This window comes from Fusarium odoratissimum, assembly GCF_000260195.1.
Source record: "Fusarium odoratissimum NRRL 54006 unplaced genomic scaffold supercont1.13, whole genome shotgun sequence".
In the NCBI taxonomy this organism is placed as follows: Eukaryota; Fungi; Ascomycota; class Sordariomycetes; order Hypocreales; family Nectriaceae; genus Fusarium; species Fusarium odoratissimum.
Window position 1 is genome coordinate 276101 of NW_022158699.1, and position 19951 is coordinate 296051.

General features: G+C 48.4%; 10 protein-coding genes across 10 annotated transcripts; 6 read left to right on the forward strand and 4 right to left on the reverse strand.

Moving 5' to 3' along the window:
* Positions 1–124: 124 nt before the first annotated feature.
* FOIG_08476 (D-lactate dehydrogenase (cytochrome)) lies at positions 125–2284 on the forward strand. The gene is made up of 8 exons (XM_031208514.1): positions 125–491; positions 544–736; positions 786–894; positions 944–1040; positions 1094–1128; positions 1177–1796; positions 1850–2022; positions 2074–2284. Exons 1-8 carry the CDS (start codon positions 195–197, stop codon positions 2218–2220), a joined length of 1671 nt encoding a protein of 556 aa, XP_031061520.1. The 5' UTR covers positions 125–194; the 3' UTR covers positions 2221–2284.
* Positions 2285–2495: 211 nt separating this feature from the next.
* Positions 2496–3531, forward strand: FOIG_08477 (uncharacterized protein). The gene has a single exon (XM_031208515.1). It carries the CDS (start codon positions 2677–2679, stop codon positions 3160–3162), a length of 486 nt encoding a protein of 161 aa, XP_031061521.1. The 5' UTR covers positions 2496–2676; the 3' UTR covers positions 3163–3531.
* Positions 3532–3621: 90 nt separating this feature from the next.
* FOIG_08478 (uncharacterized protein) lies at positions 3622–4662 on the forward strand (the record flags this gene model as incomplete). Its single annotated transcript, XM_031208516.1, has 1 exon — positions 3622–4662. One exon carries the CDS (start codon positions 3622–3624, stop codon positions 4660–4662), a length of 1041 nt encoding a protein of 346 aa, XP_031061522.1.
* A 55-nt stretch (positions 4663–4717) lies between these two features.
* FOIG_08479 (uncharacterized protein) lies at positions 4718–6744 on the reverse strand. Its single transcript, XM_031208517.1, has 3 exons — positions 6621–6744; positions 6205–6570; positions 4718–6154 (listed from the first exon to the last, which is right to left on the reverse strand). The coding sequence occupies exons 1-3, from the start codon at positions 6683–6685 to the stop codon at positions 4771–4773; spliced, it is 1815 nt and encodes a 604-aa protein (XP_031061523.1). The 5' UTR covers positions 6686–6744; the 3' UTR covers positions 4718–4770.
* A 1100-nt stretch (positions 6745–7844) lies between these two features.
* On the forward strand, positions 7845–9580 carry FOIG_08480 (uncharacterized protein; the record flags this gene model as incomplete). The annotated part of the gene is made up of 6 exons (XM_031208518.1): positions 7845–8028; positions 8098–8183; positions 8246–8330; positions 8379–8634; positions 8682–8940; positions 8990–9580. The coding sequence occupies 6 exons, from the start codon at positions 7845–7847 to the stop codon at positions 9578–9580; spliced, it is 1461 nt and encodes a 486-aa protein (XP_031061524.1).
* A 335-nt stretch (positions 9581–9915) lies between these two features.
* On the forward strand, positions 9916–11478 carry FOIG_08481 (uncharacterized protein; the record flags this gene model as incomplete). The annotated part of the gene is made up of 1 exon (XM_031208519.1): positions 9916–11478. The coding sequence occupies one exon, from the start codon at positions 9916–9918 to the stop codon at positions 11476–11478; it is 1563 nt and encodes a 520-aa protein (XP_031061525.1).
* FOIG_08482 (uncharacterized protein) lies at positions 11413–12670 on the reverse strand. The gene is made up of 5 exons (XM_031208520.1): positions 12613–12670; positions 12176–12542; positions 12017–12119; positions 11809–11915; positions 11413–11754 (listed from the first exon to the last, which is right to left on the reverse strand). Exons 1-5 carry the CDS (start codon positions 12641–12643, stop codon positions 11691–11693), a joined length of 672 nt encoding a protein of 223 aa, XP_031061526.1. The 5' UTR covers positions 12644–12670; the 3' UTR covers positions 11413–11690.
* A 600-nt stretch (positions 12671–13270) lies between these two features.
* FOIG_08483 (uncharacterized protein) lies at positions 13271–13912 on the reverse strand (the record flags this gene model as incomplete). Its single annotated transcript, XM_031208521.1, has 2 exons — positions 13271–13490; positions 13539–13912. The coding sequence occupies 2 exons, from the start codon at positions 13910–13912 to the stop codon at positions 13271–13273; spliced, it is 594 nt and encodes a 197-aa protein (XP_031061527.1).
* A 2332-nt stretch (positions 13913–16244) lies between these two features.
* FOIG_08484 (uncharacterized protein) lies at positions 16245–17328 on the forward strand. The gene has a single exon (XM_031208522.1). It carries the CDS (start codon positions 16377–16379, stop codon positions 17160–17162), a length of 786 nt encoding a protein of 261 aa, XP_031061528.1. The 5' UTR covers positions 16245–16376; the 3' UTR covers positions 17163–17328.
* FOIG_08485 (uncharacterized protein) lies at positions 17309–18941 on the reverse strand. The gene is made up of 2 exons (XM_031208523.1): positions 17854–18941; positions 17309–17809 (listed from the first exon to the last, which is right to left on the reverse strand). The coding sequence occupies exon 1, from the start codon at positions 18909–18911 to the stop codon at positions 17877–17879; it is 1035 nt and encodes a 344-aa protein (XP_031061529.1). The 5' UTR covers positions 18912–18941; the 3' UTR covers positions 17309–17809; positions 17854–17876.
* Positions 18942–19951: the final 1010 nt, after the last annotated feature.

The following is a 19951-nucleotide window of genomic DNA, read 5'->3' on the forward strand; positions in this document are numbered from 1 at the left end:
TTCGGGTGAAAGTGTATGGGGAACGGGAAGTATCCGTGAGACGCTATCCACATGTGGGTTAGAGGGAGAGTCTACCCGGGAGTTATAATCGGCTCATGGCGCTTTTATGATCACGGTACCAGAACGCTATGAACGGATTGATGCATGATTGATGTTGTTGATCATACTTACCATTTCCCTTTCTCCAATTTATCATGCTCAAGACATCATACCGTGCCCTGCCGGGGTTTTTGAGAAGACCTGTGTCGCAATGTTCAGTGGGGCTAACAGCAACCCGCCCTTTTTGCTCAACTCGTACCAGCAATAACCACAGATCACAGTCCAACGGTCAAAGCCGGACACAAGAGCAGCGGAAGAACCCACTGCTTCTTGCCTCGGCATTATCTGCAACGGCAACTACCATTGGAGGAACATTACTATACACGCTAGTCAACCACGACAAGAAGAACGATGACGAGTCTCAGTATGCGAGTCGAGCTGAGATGGAACTGGTAAGACGAGGGCAACAGCAGTAACCGAAACGAAACTAATTCATGCAAAAAGGCTGTCGAAGAGATAAGGAAAGCACTCGGAGAAGACGCTGTCAGTATAGAAGATGAGATACTTCATTCTCACGGTTACTCCGACTGGTCAACGATAAATATCGACCGGTTACCAGTCGCCGTCACGTTTCCTAAGACGACGGAGGAGGTTGCTACTATTGCGAAGATATGTCATAAGAGACGCGTACCGATGAGTAAGTCCGCACCGAAGACGACATAGAGCTGAAGAGTTAACAGCTCAAGTTCCCTATTCTGGAGGTTCAAGCGTTGAGGGCCATTTCTCAGCACCGTTTGGCGGTGTGAGTGTTGACTTTGTGAACATGAACCAGATTCTGGAGATGCACAGCGACGAGTAAGTTGCTTTACATGAAAGATCTTCTGTGTTGGCGCTAAATGGCTAGCCTGAATGTTGTCGTTCAGCCATCTGTGCCATGGATGGATCTAAACGAGAAGATCAAAGATACAGGCCTATTCTTCCCCATCGATCCAGGTCCCTCCGTGAGATTTTAAACACACCACCAGGAAGAGACTTTTACTGATACACATCAAAGGCCCAAATTGGTGGCATGGTTGGAACAAACTGCAGGTCAGTACTCCAAGCTGAGAACAGCGTTCGGGATTAACGATACGACAGCGGAACCAACGCAGTCAAGTATGGTACCATGAGAGACTGGGTAGTGAATCTCACGGTGGTATTGAGCGACGGCACAATCCTTAAAACCCGGCGAAGGCCAAGGAAGTCATCAGCGGGCTACAACCTCAACTCGTTATTTGTAGGATCAGAAGGCACCTTGGGATTCGTCACTGAAGCAACCTTGAAGCTAGCTCCCATCCCTGAACATACAGGTATTGCGGTAGTCACATTTCCCTCAGTCAAAGCTGCCGCAACCATGGCCATTGAGGTCATCCGTCGAGGCGTACCAATCAGTGCCGTCGAGATACTCGATGAAGTCCTTATGAGTGTTATCAACAGAATGGGCGCAACATCAAGAAAGTGGAATGAAGTGCCAACGCTGTTCTTCAAGTTCAGTGGTAGTGATGCTATAGTCAAGGACACCATTGCACAGGTTCAGAGTATATCGAAGAAGCATCATGCCAATGGCTTCCAGTACGAGAGCGATCCGGAGAAGCAGAAGGCTCTGTGGTCGGCTCGGAAAGAGGCGCTGTGGAGCATGATGGCACTACGTGAGACAGATGGACATGTTTGGTCTACGGATGTCGCTGTCCCTCTATCCCGAGTGTCCGAGCTCATAGGTCAGTTCGCCTTCCCAGTAATTCCCTTTATGGACATCACTCACCTTTCACAGACATATCCAAGAGAGAACTTGTCGAGCTAGGTTTATTTGGTAGTATTCTGGGACACATCGGCGACGGCAACTTCCACGAGACAATCCTATTCGATGAAAAGCAGCGCAAAGAGGTCGAGGACTGCGTTCACAAAATGGTCTCACGAGCCATTGAGATGGAGGGAACATGCACGGTAAGCAATGTGACCTAACTGTAAACGGACATATCTAACAATGATGCCCAGGGTGAGCATGGTGTTGGACTTGGAAAGAAGGAATTCCTTCGGGAGGAAGTGGGCGATGTGCCGATTCACGTCATGAGGGCTATCAAGACAAGTCTGGATCCGCTTTGGTTGATGAACCCAGGAAAGATCTTCGATCGCAGAGACTAGACGGCTCGATAATAGACAAACCCATTATGATCTGATCTATGTGCTGCGGATAATCGGCGACACAATAAGCGGCCACGCCGGCCGTATGACAAAAATCATGTCTCAGCCATAAGCGGCGAGAGTAAGCGGCGTTACCGATGGCCATCTGATAACCTTGTTTGTTACATTTTCCATTTCCAGAGAACCTTTGTGTTGCATCGCTTACGGTGATCCCTTAATTCGAGCGGGCCGTAGCGGGTAAAGTAGAGTTATTCTCCGTAGTGTTGATCTACTCCTTCCAATCAGCTACGCCGAGTCGTATCAATAGCTTATAGGGAGACACACAGACTTGGCTATAAAATCTTAAAGGCTTCCTTGCATTTTACAGGGTGACACCAAACATCAGAGCCTATTTCATCAACTATTCTACTCCAGACATCCATTCTTAGCGACATATCTAACATTACACTACCAGCAATGGTTTCTCTACGCGATATCGGACTTCTGCTCCTCGCAGCCCCAATCGCCATGGCAGCACCAAAAGCTCCCTCCGAAGTAACCATAAAAACCCTTCCATTCTCCAAACCAGAGGACACTTCCAAAGCACCGTCAACCTCAGCCGTCGCCTCACCCGCCTCAGACGCCGCCCAAAAGGCTGCTTGCCAACTCCCCCTCCGCTTCACCAACTTCGCCCTCTACTCCGACACAGGCTGCAAGAATGTTATCTTCGACCCCTTCATGCTCACCTGGGATCCATGCAAGGGCTATCAGTGGACAAACGCGCTGGCGAATGGTGTTATATTCCAGAGCATGAGATGGACTGGGGGGAGTAATGCGCAGGACTTTTATGCTTGTCAGCAGGGGTTTTCATGCAATGCGAATGTTGCGAGAATTTCACAGAGCACGAATGTTTGTTCATCTGGCGGAGGGTTGCACTTTGATAAACTTGCTATTAACCCTTAGATGCTGATGGCGATAAGAAGGTGTTGCTGGCCGGTTTGAGAGTGGGCTTCAACAGTGCAAATGCATTCCTTTACAGCAACAGACCAATTAGGTGCTGGAGATCCGACCCACTCTCGCAAATACTTGCCCAGTATACTCGCCGGCCAATCATCCGAGACTTTTCATCACTTCAGTTCTGCTTTGTCATTCGGACGAGTGTCGGACGAACGTCGACAAGAACCTTGAGTTGATATCATATTACAGCTAATAGACCAACAATATGACAAATTGTTCCGAGCCGTCCTATCGTATTCGTAAATTTTCGACGTATATTACTACACAAAGCCGTCGTTGGAGCAGCTGAGATTATACATTGCATATTCAAGCAATCACTTTACAGGGCTTGCTTACTCTATTCTTGTTCTTTTAGCTTTATCAATCTTCCACCTCATATCTAGGTACCTGTGCAATCCTTACAGCATGTCTCATACTTTCGAGCCCAATGTCGCCGCTGTCCTCCCCGTCAAACAAGGTCAACTAACCATCCAACAACGTCCTGTCCCAACCCCCAAGGAAGGCGAACTACTAATACGCAACGCAGTCGTCGCTGCAAACCCCTCAGACTGGAAAATCCAAGCCCTAGGCCTGTCTAGCAACTTCCCAGCCGTACTTGGCAGTGATCTCAGCGGCATCGTCATATCCATAGGACCAGGTGTAACACGCTTCAAACCCGGCGATCGCGTCATCGGCTTTGCCCTAGGTGTTATAAGCGAAAACATCGACAAGGCAGCGTTTCAGAGCTATACTCTTCTCGATGAGGTGGCCACGACTCACTTACCCGACAACATCAGCTTTGAGGAGGGTTCTGTACTTCCCGTTGGTATGCTCACTGCGGCTATCGCGCTGTTCGACGGCCTCGGACTGCCAATGCGCGAGAGGATTGTTGATGAGGATGGAGCTATTCTGGTGTGGAGTGGTGCTTCGGCCGTTGGTGTTTCGGCAGTGCAGATAGCACACGCGCTGGGATGGACGGTCTACGCAACGGCAAGTCCAAAGCATGACGAATGGCTCAAGACATTAGGTGCAGCAGAGGCATGGGACTATCGTGACCCACAAGTCGCGCAGAAGATAGCTGAAGCCTTGAAAGCTTCCGGAACAAAGATCCGCGGCGTAATTGATGCCAGAGCTGAAGGCAGCTCCTTTGATTCGGTTGCGGAGATACTCAACGCAGCTGATCTAACACCAGGATGCAAAGTTAGTGCGCTGATGCCGTGGCCGGAAGAAACGTTGCTGCCAGCTGGGATTGAAGGACACCATACCAACTGCGTGGGGTTCACAGACAACTATCCAGACATCGCAACCTGGGTTTTCGGCGGCTGGTTGTCCAAGGCACTCAAAGACGGGAGGATCAAGCCTGCGCCGAGGGTTCGTGTTATCGAAGGCGGATTGGAAGCGACACAGGAGATGCTGAATCTTCTCAGAGCTGGGGCAAGCGGTGAGAAGTTTGTCTTGAAAGTTTAGATCATCCACTGTCACAGTAACAAAAGTATTTGACGAGCAAGTAGTGTATCTATCTGTGATCAAGAGAAATATCGGTCATTTACTTTTCACTATTATACCTATTCATCTTTAAATCGCCACGTCCAATACAGCAGAGACGCCTCTGTCCAAACTCTCAACCGCCCCAGCCAGCGCACTCTGAAACTCTGAGATATCAGCAACCCTCGCACCGAAGATCACCCCATTGCTCGCAGCCTTCGCAATGCCCGCATAGTCTGGACTGGGCGCAAACGATATATTCAACTCCTCATTTGTAGCCCTTGACGCAGGACCATCAGGGTGAACCAGCAGCATCGACCGTTTGGGCGCATTCCACCCAAGGTTGTTCAAGACGATGGTCAGAACGGGAATGCCATACCGGGCGGAGATCCAGTATACGCTTGAGGGAACGGAGAACATGTATGACCCGTCGCCTACGATTTGCACAACGTATCGTTTGCGCTTACCGGGGATGAGAGCATCTGCTGCGTCGGCGGCTAGTTTGATACCCAGTGCGCCACCGCCGCTCCAGCCGAGACCGCCGCCGCCGCAGTGGATCCATTGTCCGGGAATGGTAGCTCGGATTTGATCTGCGACTGAGATCATATTTGTGATTGCCTCGACGGCCCAGATTGTGTCTTCGGGTAACTTGGCGCGTAACGTGGAGCAGACGTAGTCTGTTGTGAGCTTGCCTGAGTCGAGAGGCTTGGCCTTCGCATCAAGCGTCTGGATCCGTTCAGTGTAGGACTTCTGGAGAGCCTGTTCCCGACGATCAAACTCTGAAGTGGCAAGCTTCTCAGAAAGTGATGCCCGAAGATAATCTGTGATCTGTCGGAGGGAAATCTCCGCATCAACACGATATCGCTGTTCCGCATCGATATAAAAGACCAACATGCTCTCCTTCAACGGATCAACATCGAGATGGAAGATCCTCGCGTTACTTTTTGGTTTGCAAAGCTTATTAATCCAAGGAACATCGCAATCCAAAATAAGAAAAACATCGGCGTTCTGAATCGCCGAGTCAACGCCGTACTTCATACCTAGCCAGCCAGGATGATCTGCAGGGAAGCACATATCCGAGCATCCCGTATCAAGAACCCTCAGGCCCTTGATAGTATTCGCCAGCGCCACGAGAGGTTCAACCGCAGCGTGGTTCCGACCGGTGAAACCGACGATGACCAACGGGTCAGAAGCGTTGACCAGAGCTTCAGCGATTTCTTGCACGGCTTCTTGGGGGAGGGCGGCGGGTGCGACGGGTTTCCAGAAGGCCGAGTTGATGGTATATGGCTCAATGGTTTCTTCCATGACTTCGCGGGCGCCCATGAGATATGAGGGTCCTTGGGGGTGACTTGTGGCGAGTTGCAGGGCGCGACGGACCATTTGCTTGACGTTTTTTCCAGTTTTGATCTCACCGACGTAACGGCAGTACTGGGAGACGATTTGTTTCTGATCAGGAACGTCTTGAATCCAGTGACTTGAGAGTTTTAGTCAGGTCCCCAACAATGAAGCAGTAGGTGAACTTACATGAACTCAGTTCTCGAACCAAGAAGTTCTCCCTCAATAGAATAAGGCGATAAGCCCGCAAAGATCAAAACCGGCGCCCTTCCCATAGCAGCGTTATGAATAGCAGCCGCAAGAGCAGAAGTGCCAACATCAACATGCACAATGACACATTGCGCTTCACCACTCAATCTCGCATATCCATCTGCCATGGACAGCGCAACCATTTCATTGGGACATGTGATGATTCTGGGAAATTTATCTGGCATTTCTCGTTGACCTTTCACCATAGCCTCAAGAATACTAGGATGGTCAGACCCGAGATTCACGAAGCAGTTCTTGACGCCTGCTTCGACCAGGGCCTCGAAGAAGGCGAACGATGTAGTGTACCTGCGTCATGTTAGCCGACTGACAAGCATCACTTGTGGCGAGTTACGTACATGCTGGGCTTCGTCGATGCAGGATCCGTACGGTCTGATTCTGTCGCTTGAGCTTCTAATTTCATCTTGTCACAGGTTTAAAGTGATCGATGGTAAATTGGGTCAATTTCATGAGGTCTTTCTTTACGTTTAATGTTGCAACACGGGATCCATCCGAAGAGGAGTTCCCCAGTCACGGTTGGTACCCGAGCGGGGGATCGGCTCTGGCAACTGACTTCGGCAGTGGAAGCGTGATCCCCACTTCCGGCATCACAACAGACCCCGATTTACTGCCATGAAAACGAACCAGGAGATGACTATTAATTATGTGCAACGTCTGTATAGCGTCATTCATCTTACAATGGTATCGTTGGACTTTGCAGCACGTATCATTGTATGGATTTATTACCACGCGTACTCGGCTATTCCTCTACGTGGATACTGACTCAAGTTTGTAATTCGGAAATTTCCGATTGAATCAGCACGAAATGTATCAGGAACCAGTCCGAGTTTCCGGTTTCTGTCCGACCTCAAGAGGCCAAGCATTGGTAATGCGTCCTCCAACGGGCTAGACGATAAAGTACAGGGATTTTCGTAACCGATGCATGCTTGTGCCAGTTAAACTTCTTGGTTTGCACATCCTCCTAGACAGGGACTAAGAATTAGGTAGTATTCGTCGAAGCACAAACACAATGCATCCTCGGCTCCAACCAGACAACCATGACCAATGCAAACTCGCAGTCGTGGATTTAGCTACATGGCCTTTTGTCCTATCGTGGTCTCCCCGGTTAACCTTAACTGTAGTTCCCATTTCCTTATCATACCCGTGAGGCATCGGAAATGACCCGGGCTACTGTAACACGCCGTATCGCGCAGTATTTGGAATTTGGAACCGAGACAGATATGCCGTTATCTCTCTTCCTCGGATCTGCTGCATGACGCTATTACCATCCAACCATTTCATGATCCTACCGTGTCGTCTGTGACCTTGTTACCCCGGAATTCCTCTTCCATCACACGGGAACATCCCAGTCCCCCCGCCTCCACACCCCGCACTTGGCTATACCTCTTCAGTGTGTCGATCTAGATCCGTTTGTCCAATACCAGAGACTCGAGGGTAATAATTGCTGACGCGAGAGGTAGGTCGCTCGTTTCCATAAGAAGGAGGCATGCACCACCCTGTTCCTTCGATGATCTCAAACTCGACATCACCGATTCAGACTCTCCTCAGCTTTCTCTTTCACAATGGCTGACCTCAACGAGAAAGTTACCTTCGATCATGCCTCCCTCAAGGGTGCTGAGTCTACTGTGGAGCAGACGCCTGAGGAATCAGAGGCCACCAAGAAGCTTTTGCGGAAGTGCGATCTTCGTTTGATTCCCCCTCTGATGGTGATTTTCTTCCTATCTTTTATGGATAGAACCAATATTGGTATGTTCTCATGATGCGAAAGACCTGTCTGGGAGAAGGTTGAGCTGACGAGAGAATCTTGGTGTGCAGGTAACGCGAAGATCCAAGGAATGACAGAGGATCTCAAGATGACTGGTAGCGATTACAACATGGCACTCTTCGTCTTCTTCATCCCCGTACGTCGATCGATCTGATACAAGAATAAAAAATGACCAATTCGCTGACTCTAACTGTGCAGTACATCATCTTTGAAGTCCCGTCGAATATCATGATCAAGAGGATATCGCCTTCGCTCTGGCTCAGTGGGATCACTGTTCTCTGGGGTATGTCACTTGAACCCGTTTTTGAACAGCGTTAGACTGACTTTCCAGGCATCTCTACGGTCGGCATGGGCCTCGTCAATAACATCCAAGGCCTGATAGCATGTCGGGTCCTCCTCGGCTTCTTCGAAGCTGGAATCGTCCCCGGCTGTATCTACCTCATTAGCATGTACTACAGACGCTATGAAGTCCAATGGCGCATGTCTCTATTCTTCAGTGCTTCCATTTTGGCAGGTGCCTTTTCGGGTCTCTTGGCTTTTGCTATTGCTAAGATGCATGATGTAGGTGGACTTGAAGCATGGCGCTGGTGTGTCTCTCCTCCCCAATAGCCATCATTCACTAATAATCGAGCAGGATCTTTATCCTCGAGGGTATTCTCACAGTAGTCATCGGCGTCATTGCCAAATGGTGGATCCCCAATTGGCCAGAGACCGCAAAGTTTCTCAACGACGATGAACGGTCTAGACTTATCGCTCGTCTAGCTGATGACTCGGGCGATGCAAAGATGGACCATCTCAACAAGGCAGCTTGGAAGAGAATCTTGACCGACTGGAAGATCTATCTTGGAACCCTAGCCTACTTTGGTATCGTCAACAACGGATATGCTGGCTCGGTAAGATGGCATCCCGCCCACATAAAAACGGCAGTACTGACTCGTGTAGTTCTTCATCCCTACCATCCTCCGAGAGATGGGCTACGCCGCCGAGCGCGCACAAGTCCTCACTATCCCAGTGTACATCGTCGCAACCATAGGCTGTCTATCAGCGGCATACCTCGCCGACCGTCTCCGTCATCGCTACGGCTTTACCATGTTCGGCGTGGTCATGACCAGCATTGGCTACATCCTCCTCCTTCTGCAGCACCAAGTCCCCACTGCAGCACGATATTTTGCCCTCTTCCTGCTCGTCACGGGCGGCTACATCACGCAGCCCGTCGTTCTCGGATGGCTATCCAACACCATGGGCGGACACTACAAACGCTCTATTGCCTCAGCTGCACAAGTTGGCTTTGGTAATCTTGGTGGTATTGTCGCTTCTAATGTGTATCTTACACGCGAGGCACCTGAGTACTGGACCGGCCTTGGAGTTAGTCTTGGTATGGTGTGGATTTGCGGTATTTCTTGTACGGCATTTTACTTCCTTGCGATTAGGGAGAATAAGAAGAGGGACCGTGGGGAGAGGGATCATAGACTTCAGAGTGCTGATGCTGATAACTTGGGCGACGATCATCCTCACTGGAGATATGCCACTTAGATAAAGAGAATGAAGGGATGTATTGTTTCAATACATCTGACAGCAGCATATTACCATGGGTCGTGGTTCAGACCCATCTTGAGCATTCTAGTAATTCTTGTATGTGTAAGAAGTGTTATTTAATTATGGCTAACGGCTGATGGTTGTATTGCAGGCCTTGTCTCGTCCGTAATTGGGCATGTCAGCCCCACCACTCATTGAAGTGCTTCAGGCTTCGTAATCCCCTTTCCAGGCTAAACCTCACATTATTAGCCGGAAACGAAACAGACTCATTTTGACTGACTCTTACCTTTATCTTTATATACCATATACTTAATTGCGCTGCCTCTGTCGTCATGAACTCAGCCGATCAGAGCCGTGGAAGTCTTGGCACTCTCAGTGGCCTTCCCCACGAGCTTCTGAGTGAAGTCATCAACTGTTTGCCCAATGCCGACATCAAGAACCTCCGCCTGACATGTTCTTTTCTCGGGACCAACGCTCTTCCGCGCCTCAATCGAGCATTTATATCCACGAACCCACGCGACATTGAGGTCTTCACCTTGATCGCAAACCATGATGTCTTCCGGTTCAAAATTACCGAGATCATCTACGATGATTCTCGCATCGATAGCTCCCGTGCCAGGCGGTATAAAGGCGTGTATGAGGGAGACAAAGACGACCCCACAAGAGTGCCGTACTGGTTCCAACGGGTTTACGGTTCTATGATTCACATCATTGACTCTAAGGAGGAGGAGTATCCGTCCTTCCCTCATATCAAGGAAGCTTTCGAGAATCGCTGCTCCTTAGCTGAATCTTACGGAGTATATCGCAAGCTTAAATCGCAGCAAGATGAAGTGCTTGCCTCGTGTCGTGACGCTGACGCTCTGAGATATGGTTTTTCACGCTTTCCAAACCTGAAAAGAGTTACTTTGAGTCCTGCTGCTCATGGGAAACTCGGAAGACCTTTGTATCCCACGCCTACTATCAGATCCCTTCCACAGGGCCTAATATGCCCTCTAGAGCGTGGTTGGCCTGTGTCAGCCCCATTGGAGGAACATCCTTTTACGCCATGGGATGACAGATCCAGGCAAGAATGGCGTGGATTCTGTGTCGTTACGAAAGAGATCGCTCAGCACGTCCGTGAGAACCCAATGTGTGGCCTTTCCGAGCTTGTTGTGGAAAGCCGGCAGCTTTGGACAGGAATAAGCTGCCGTGTCTTTGATAACCCAGTGAGTGAGGAGTATCGAGATCTTGTCACCATCCTGAGTCACCCTCCACTGAGACGCTTGGAGTTATCACTTGCCTGCGGTAGTGAAGCTAGGGAGAATTGGCCTTCTTTCCGATCTGGGCTCCTCTTAAAGGCTCTGAGCAAGGCAAAGAACTTGCAAGATCTTCGTTTATATACTAGCATTCCTCTGATAAGCAGAAAGTGGCACGAATTTGTGGATTATGAACAGAATGGTATGCCTCTGCGGCGCATATTCCCAGTCAATGAGTGGTCGAATCTACGTCGCTTTGCCCTTTCCCGTTCTTTTGTTAAACAGAGAGATATTATGACTTTCATTACCGTCCTCCCATTGACACTCGAGTCGGTTGAATTGAGCTTCCTCAGTTTTCTTCCCCGTGAGGGTAATTACAGGAATTTACTACAGGACATGCGCGATAACTTGGGATGGAGAGAAAGGCCGGCGGGCAATCAGCCAAAGCTCATTGTGTTTGTTGTTGAGACTGAACTCACAACAGATGGCGCTGCTATAGACGTCAGTCATGCAGCAATGGACTACATGTATTACCATGGAGAAAACCCATTTGTAGAGGAGCAGATCATGGAGGTTGTGGAGGGCAAAGGGACACTAGTAGATTTTCTTGATCCGATGTACGACGAGGAATGGTATTACCACAGGATCGCATCAGTCTAGTATTCACAGCACATGGTTAAGGGATAAGGCATTAGTCTCTCCATCTTCCATTCTGCTGGTTAAACTGCACTTATTAACCCCCCAAGCTTTGACAATCTTCTAATTTATATTGCGGCCCATTGTAGTCCACTCCGCGTCGCATCATTCAGCTAAAATGGATACCTGCCTTTGTGGAGATAGAGATAATTACTTTGTATGTGACAAACCTTAACTCAGATCGAATGCATTTTAAGACCAATTACGACCGTTCGACTGTTGATATCATTATCCTTATAGCTTTGAATCGTAAGTATCTACACAACTAAAATTGTAAGAGATGATACTACATACCTCAGAGTCGCAATGGACCCAGTGTCAAATTGGATATTGATAGGTGAATCAACCGGGAGATGTGCCCAGACTTTCCAAAGGCATCGAAGGAAAGTACCATGCCCAACCTGTTTTTTTAATATTAGCCTACTAGTTTACAGAATAACAGGGATAGCATTCGGAAGACTCTTTAAGACGTGAATTTCGCCTTTGGGTCTCAAAAACGTACAACCATGACATTTCCACCATTCTCATTATCTATGTAGTCTTTTTGAATGTCTCGGATAGCAGAAATCACATCGTTGGCGCGTCGGGTTATGTCTTCTACTGATCTGAAAAAAAAAAGCAAGAGTTAGCAATGCTTGAACAGAAGGAGATGTAATCATACTCTCCACCCTCACATCCACCGGCCCAGATTGACCACTCTGACGATGTATCAAGTCCCTTCTCTGCTCTCAAAACCCTAATCTGTTGAGTCGTCATTCCTTCGTAGTCTCCATGGTCCCATTCCCTGAACTCCTCCGTGATGGTAGCTCTTTGCCTTATCTCTGGGTAGTTCCCAGCGACGAGCTCGAAGGTTTCTCTTGCTCGGATCCTTGGGCTCACAAATATGTGCGCGAGGTGTGATGGGTCGATGAGTTTGTTAGGACCCATGAATCTGTCTCCAAGAGTAAGTGCCTCTTTCTTCCCAGTGTCTGTGAGCTCTATGTCTGTTTTGCCTGTATACTTTCCGACCTTTGACCATTCTGTCTGTCCTGTTTGTAAGACAAACTCAATCATTAGCAACGTAAAGGGATAATATCAAGTTTCAAATGTCTAACTTACCGTGCCTCACAAGAAATACTGATGGTGTCATTGTGGTATTATTTTAGTGGCAAAACTGGGCTTACAAGATATAAATAGCTGCCAAGCTGAATGGTTAAATGAGGGGCTGACAGTTACTTGTGGGCGGTAGCTGGCGGCAAAATCTCCAACTGACTGCGCAGTTGGTCAGGGTTACCGCTGGCGAATAGGCAGCGCCCCGCGGGTCGGGACGGATGGGTGAAGCCGGGGCGTTACTCTCTACAAACAACACAGGCTCATCCCTATCTTTTGTCCGGTCCTCTGCATTAAGACCTGCGACAATGGCATCCTGGCATGATCCCAGACCCTGCCTATATGCTCCGAGGAGTGCAAATATGGGGATGAAAGTGCCACCCGTTTTTTAAGTCTGCTATCTGCCATCAAGGTAGGTTTGGTATCGCGAAGCCTGTCGACTTCCTTCGACTTATATGGCAGTATGGATTCGATCACTGTTTTCATAATTTGATATGCAACAAGAACTAATAGTTCGCGACTGATAATTATTCAGATAAAGTCCTTAAAGTTAATGAACGAGCTATGAAATCAATATGTCGCCTAAATGGATATTCAGCGAGAGTAACAAGGAAAACAGAAAGGCAAAGGAGATACAGGAGCAACGTAAGGATTCAGCAAGTTCAGCCTAGATACAGATGCAGCGGCGACGGCTGAAAAGCGACCGGCGTCCATTCCCATGCACACAACAATTGTCGTCGATGGGCCTGGCAGTGGCTGAAGGCCGAGAGGCAATGGTAGTCTCGAGCTTCTCGATCTTGACAGTCATGGCCTTCATCTTGTCAAGCAGTTCGCTGTCGTTCTCCTCTCTTGCGGTCATCTTCCTGTCGTTTCCGCCGTACGTTGAACTGCATGCTGTCAGATAACTAAGCCAGTACGCTCTACGGGATACATACCTGGCGATTGTTGAAGAGCCAGTACTACCCTGCCGGCTCGAAGGGCTGGAGTGGGGAGACTCAACAATGTCATCCACGTCAATGTTCTGATTGAAAGAACATCGTCGTGAAGAACAGTTGTACCATGCGCTCGGCACAGGTCCATTGCCCTCGTTTCGTCGGCTGTGATGACCACATCGACATCGGGGGTTGGCAGAGGAGATGCCCAACATGTCGTCCCAGGTGAGAAACTGGCGTTTGTGGTCTGCTTGACAGTAGTAGTAGGGACGACCAGCGGTCGGGCTACGTTTTGCAGGATCGACTCTGGCACGTATGGGAGTGTTGGGACATAGAGGGCAGTTTGGGGGCTGGATGAGAGGGAATTGGGGGGCCATGGTGTGTTGGGAAGGGTAGTAGGCTTCCATTGTGTGAGGATAGTTCTTCAAAGGGCTTAATGATGGTAGGTTGGAATGCAGGTTGATTGTGATTGACATCTAAGACGGCGTGAAGGCGCGTTTAAATTCTTTTCACAAATATTTCTCGACTCGAATTGACTCATGTGTTAGTATGCAGGCATCACCCGCAGTGCTATTCTTGACCATCGAAGACACATTCATGTTGGTCGTGGTCACCTTGGCAGGCCGCGAGGCTGATTTCAACCATCATATCATGAAGAAGAGCATGTGTCACGCATGTTGCAATTGGCAGATGTGCGTATCTCATTTTCTGCCATGACGTGTCATCGAATTTGAAGCCTTCGAAGATATCTTCAGACACTATGTATCGTTGACCTTTTGCTTGAGTGTTAATCTATTTTTTTCTACTTCTCGCTATATGCCTGCTTTAGCTTCAACTTGTCAACTGTCAAGTCTACAATTTCGCTCCCATGCTTCGGCTCTCTACTGCTCCCTTCCTGTCGTCGCGCACCCACGCCAAGCGTCTCAGGTTTACCACAGAGTCACGCCGAGGTCGCCGATCATCAAGGCCTGGGAAGATACCCTACTGTCATTTGAGCATCTCATCGCCTCAACTGAAAATGGGATCGAACTGCAGCCATGGGCATTTGCATCATCCACTAAGAGGATCGTCGTAACCGCCAAACGAAACTCAACCGACAAATTTTCGTTTCCAATTATGATACCCTTTTTTTTCAGCTTTCGGTGCGGCTGAATATCTGTGTCACGTAGCTTGTTGAGTTGGGCGGCAAACGGTTGGCTCCCAGCTGCTAGTCAAAGTTCAGCTGATGAAGTTAACCAATTGACAGCATCTTCATGACTCTGTTGGCCGCGACCGTTAACTTGAGCGTTTAGAATCAGTAATAAGCTTAAAATACACGACAGATGACATTTTCTTCAATCCAAAATGATGCTTCTTATTGGGCACCAAGTATGTGGCTTGAGGCGATATGCAACCCCAAATTGGATATGACGTCTACGGCTGCTTCCTTAGAGTACCTCACCGACAACTACTCCTCATTTACTCACAATTTTTCCCTGTTCTTACATTCAACCGTTGTATTCTATGTTTAACTCGTTCGACCCTCGTATTCTTCGTACGGCGGGCTTTCACAAACGAACCCGGTTAATCTCCGACAGAATGCGATCAAAACCTCCGACCCCTTCACTATTGTCAGAATTTATGAACTGTTCTCAATCCTAATGTCTCCATAGTCGTCTTTGTTTGATCATAGCACTGCACTTTCTTCAGTCCCACTGTCACAGAGCCAGTCACTGTACTGCAGGTAGAAGTCGGAGGCTTTTGACACCATAGTGACTGAGACTTCCCCTTCTTTACACCGACCATACGAGGCCAAAAACTGCCTTAAGGTAATTTCAGCGCAAGAGGGAATGGTCTGAGCCGTGACAAGTGATCTTGTAAAATAGCGCAACACCAACGCAGAGACCCATGTGATAAGGGCTCTTTAGCATCGACAAAAGTTCATGAGTTATACCTAGCTGTAATAAATGGGTTGTTGCATATCATTGCCGTGTTGGTAGCGGACAATTATTGCGAAGCAGTTGCACGGCATCTTTATGCCGAATTTAGCGCCGATCGCGACTGATAACAGAATAGCATGGATATTCATGCATGTAACTGTCGTGTCAAGATCAGAGATCATCAGGGTCTGCTAATCTTTGAAACCTAAGTTAAATGCCTAATTCTTCTCTTTATAAGTCAAGATGATCGTTGTATGTATTGACATTCTGGATATTGTGGAATTGCATTCTGTGTAGTAGTCATCGGAAGATTGAACCCCTGTCATTTTATAAGGCACATCACGCCAACTCCCGCAGACCAGCTGTAAGAGATGCCGGTTTCTATCCGGCCTCGGCGCACTTACCAGATCAAGCTTGATTACCATCAGGTCCTAGACTCAACTTCTCTCCAATCATCTCACACGAAGCCGCGGATGTGCCCACATTCGGAAGCCAGGCTGCATCAGTGATAGCGGTATTATAAAAGGTCCCTTTCAGATAGGCAAGTGGTATAAAGCCCGATAGACATGACTGCCGGGGCTAATGGTGAAATGTCCAGAAAAGGGAGGAGGTTCTGTTCAAGTGCAGCTATAGAGATGTGATAGAATATTCCGCACTCACGATACACATTAGTAGTTGTGGACTTTACAGCTGATTATACGGAAGTACGGCATCGAGGATATCAGACGTTATGGACCTACGCTTTGAGGAATAGTCTCTTTGGATTGATGGGATAGATAGTAGAGCACATAGGAAATCCTATAGACGCAAAATCTATATAAGTCTAAGAAAATGCCAAGAGAAAAAGAATATCCAGAAGCATCAGAAACAATCAAGCTCATCTCATCTCTTCAAGTCCAACACTCCCAACTCAACCCTCATCATGAAGTTCACTCTCTTCCTCGCTGCCGCCAGCCTTGCCCTCGCTGCTCCTGGCACCAAGCTCACTCCCCGTGACACTTCCCCCGTTGTCCCTCGCTCTGCCCGCCGAGCCAAGTACAGCTCTCACCCCAACCAGAGACTTTGGTCTCTTGACTCCGAGGCTCGCACCAAGAACGACCAGTACTCTGGCAACTGGGCTGGAGCTGTCCAGATCGGCAGCGGATACAACAAAGTCCAGGGCACCATCACCGTCCCTGAGGTCAGCGGTGCCGACGGCGCTGCTGCCTCTGCTTGGGTTGGTATTGACGGAGATACCTGCCAGACTGCCATTCTCCAGACTGGTATCTCCTTCTACGCTGATGGATCCTTCGATGCTTGGTATGAGTGGATTCCCGACTATGCCTACAGCTTCAGCAACTTTGACGTCTCTGTCGGCGATCAGATCCGCATGACCGTTGATGCTTCCTCCAAGACCAAGGGTGTTGCTACCCTTGAGAACTTGACCACCAACCAGAAGGTCACGCACAGCTTCACCAACACTCCTTCTACCCTCTGCGAGACCAACGCTGAGTGGATTGTTGAGGCTTTCCAGGAGGGTGGTAGCCAGGTTGACCTTGCCAACTTTGGCACTGTCACTTTCACCAATGCTGTTGTCTCTGGAACCAAGGGTACTTCTGGTCCTTCTGGTGCTCAGATCATTGACATCTCTCCTGACCAGGGCCAGACTGTCCAGGCTGTTGGTTCTATCACCAGCAACTCTGTTACTGTGAAGTATGTTGGTAACTAGAGATGAGGAGGATTTTAGCTTGATTGTTGACTGGAAATTACTTGGATGAGTTGCATGAAATAAGATGTGAAAGTTCGGTACATATTACGGAAGTGTTGAAGATGGAGAGAGGTTGGATCGAGTTAGTACTTCAAAGTATATATAAATTGGATAACGTACATGGCTGAGTTTTGATACCTGACCCTTTCATCGTGCAATAAGCTTCTAGTCTGGGAAAGGCTAAGACAGTAGGAAGAACCAAGATTGCTTCTGGATACAATAGTCCCGCTGAAGAAAGGGCCCTTGTCTTTAACTACAAGTGTTTCATGGGAGCTCTAAGCCAGGACAGCTGGAACTATGTAAGTACTACAAGGTGTAGAATAAACTTTAGGGAGCTTGTATAGATAATAACGAAGATAGCATTCTCGTCTCCGAGACAACTGTTGCCGAAATGACCCAGGCATTTCTTTTCATCAGTCTTGAGGACTTTCCTTACTACCTACTACCGTTTGACTGGAAAACGCGAGGGATTTCTGGGGTCATGCTCTCCTGGAACTTGACCAGGGCCAGGCATGGATGTCGCGTTACCTGTTACATCGCCCTGATTAGCCACGCTCCACCCCGGGCAGAATTGCCAGCGACGCTACGCTTGTTGATACCACGGAAGTCTACCCATGTAAGCTTTGTACCATAAGAGAGGACCAAAACATACCGCTTATAGGAGCTGACGATGCATCACTCATCCACCGCATACCGCTCCACGATGGCTTTAGCAACAGAAGCGGCTGTAGCAGAGGCGAAGTCTTGCCAGTCTTTATTTTTGTGACTATCGGCATAGTCGCAAATTCCCTTGACTACAATGCAAGGTACATGGTCCCATACACCGGTGCCTTCCATCTCAAACGCAATAATGCCATGGTCGGCTGCAATTCGATCTCGATCCAAGGCACTTTTTATAACGGAATTGCCTGAACCAACTCGACCGATGAAGAGTTGTGGAACAAAGTCTGCACCTGCAGGAGGATTCGCAGTGCGACGTCTTGCAACTAGTTGAGACGGATCACACCCAAGTTCGATGCAAGAGGACTTGGTGGCTGCGTTACAAATGGCATTCGAGTCATTCGTGCATTCGCTGCATGATCTCCTGTGCTTGTGATGGTACTTGGAGGGATACAGCTTGTCCTTCGCCGCTCCGGGATATTGATAGTTGGCGCAACGCTGGTCTTTTTTTGCAATGTTTTGCAAATGTTTTAGATAGCCTGTGGCAGCGTGCTTTAGTCTCTGATCGACCAATTCCGTTTCGAAGGCCGCAAGCAATGATCGTATCTCCTTATTGGGTCTTCCGAGACTGTCCTCAACCGACCTTCTGATGACGAAGTGATAAGGGTACTGTCTGCCGAAGTCGTATTGGAGGATAGACTTGCTCATCACTACATCTCCTAGAAAGGCATTCGTGTTGGCGATTACAGGTGAACCGCCACAGATACCAACAAGGAGTGCTAGCCTCAAGCCAGTATATTTTGCTGTCAGTTTGACAGCTGACCTTGCCGCATTGATTGTGCCCATGCCAGGTAGAGTGGCCAGGACGACCTTGTGCTGTCCAATCCGCCCAGTGACATAGGTATTCCGATCTGAACCTTGTCCATCGTCGTGCGTTTTGGTCCAAAGTTCGTCGAAGAGTAGAGTGACAGCATCAGCTTCACGAGGGAGAGCGCAGACGATCGCCACTCGAAAGCTCGCTGGTTCGGTGGGAAGCTTTGTCGGAGGCATCGTGTTTGTGATGATATGATTTGACTTGATGGCAGAAAAAGAACTCACAGGGATGATGTGAGGGGCTGGCCGCAGCATGCTGGCCCATCACGTGCACGGTTGAAATCTCCATCTGCATGTATTTCTATTATGCAATTCGAAAGAGCTTTCTTTACCCCATGAAATGAATTGCCAGGCTCAAAATAGAGACCACTCAAAGCTAATATGCAATAAGAGCTAACTAGATAACCCAAACGCCATCCCATATGCGCCGGCCCGTCCCGAAGCTGTCCGCGTCATCCAACGCCTCATCTAGGAATTATAGACAATGATAGGCGCAGCCAGTTTAAACTGTGTATTCGTATAGAAGAGAGGTTTTGAAATGCTTATACTATTGCTTAAAATAATCTCTGACAAACATGATAAACTCAATAATACTTTACCTGCGCATGCGGGGGATCATCAGGAGCTTGAGAGTCAATGTGGCATCGGTAGAAAGTTTAGGGAGCAGAAAGCACCAAGTCAAGTACTCGGGGAATATTACTTACATCATCTAGCTGTGTCTTGATGAAGATTGACAGACAACATAAGTATTATTGTAACTCATGATGATAAATACCGTACAGAGCGAGCCAATCACAGTGCGTACCAAAGCTGGGCCCCGCTAACCATTCGACGTACGAAAATACCTCTTTGTCTGCGATCTCATAACCATTAGCCTGTAATCCTACATCTTGGCATTGTGATAGCCGGTTATATATCTGAACTCCGGCACATTTTATGCTTATCTCGTCGCTTTTAGTTTCCCTTCCTCAACAAGCTTAATGGCAAGTACCCCGCACAATAGTTCCGCACTGTACAAGGATTCCTTGTGCTCACGAGTCATCCTTCTGTCTTGGCGTGTATGGAGCAGAGCGAATTAATGCTTATCATTGAAAGGAATGAACTAGATACTAGGCGAGCTTTGTATCGGGAGAGATGTTCGGTGATCGGAGAACTACGCCGACTGCCGATCCTGGAGATATAACGGTACATATCCCCCAATAGATCATTCTGACTTG

Bases quoted from the DNA above. Each gene is read 5' to 3' on its own strand.
- FOIG_08476 (XM_031208514.1), top strand. From the start codon at position 195: ATGCTCAAGACATCATACCGTGCCCTGCCGGGGTTTTTGAGAAGACCT. The intron at 492-543 runs GTAAGACGAGGG...TCATGCAAAAAG, and splicing joins GTCGAGCTGAGATGGAACTG to GCTGTCGAAGAGATAAGGAA. The intron at 1,041-1,093 runs GTGAGATTTTAA...TACACATCAAAG, and splicing joins CCATCGATCCAGGTCCCTCC to GCCCAAATTGGTGGCATGGT.
- FOIG_08477 (XM_031208515.1), top strand. From the start codon at position 2,677: ATGGTTTCTCTACGCGATATCGGACTTCTGCTCCTCGCAGCCCCAATC.
- FOIG_08479 (XM_031208517.1), bottom strand. From the start codon at position 6,685: ATGAAATTAGAAGCTCAAGCGACAGAATCAGACCGTACGGATCCTGCA. The intron at 6,571-6,620 runs GTACGTAACTCG...AACATGACGCAG, and splicing joins GCATCGACGAAGCCCAGCAT to GTACACTACATCGTTCGCCT. The intron at 6,155-6,204 runs GTAAGTTCACCT...AAAACTCTCAAG, and splicing joins GGTTCGAGAACTGAGTTCAT to TCACTGGATTCAAGACGTTC.
- FOIG_08482 (XM_031208520.1), bottom strand. From the start codon at position 12,643: ATGACACCATCAGTATTTCTTGTGAGGCACG. The intron at 12,543-12,612 runs GTAAGTTAGACA...TCTTACAAACAG, and splicing joins AGTATTTCTTGTGAGGCACG to GACAGACAGAATGGTCAAAG. The intron at 11,755-11,808 runs GTATGTAGTATC...TACGATTCAAAG, and splicing joins GGGTCCATTGCGACTCTGAG to CTATAAGGATAATGATATCA.
- FOIG_08484 (XM_031208522.1), top strand. From the start codon at position 16,377: ATGAAGTTCACTCTCTTCCTCGCTGCCGCCAGCCTTGCCCTCGCTGCT.
- FOIG_08485 (XM_031208523.1), bottom strand. From the start codon at position 18,911: ATGCCTCCGACAAAGCTTCCCACCGAACCAGCGAGCTTTCGAGTGGCG.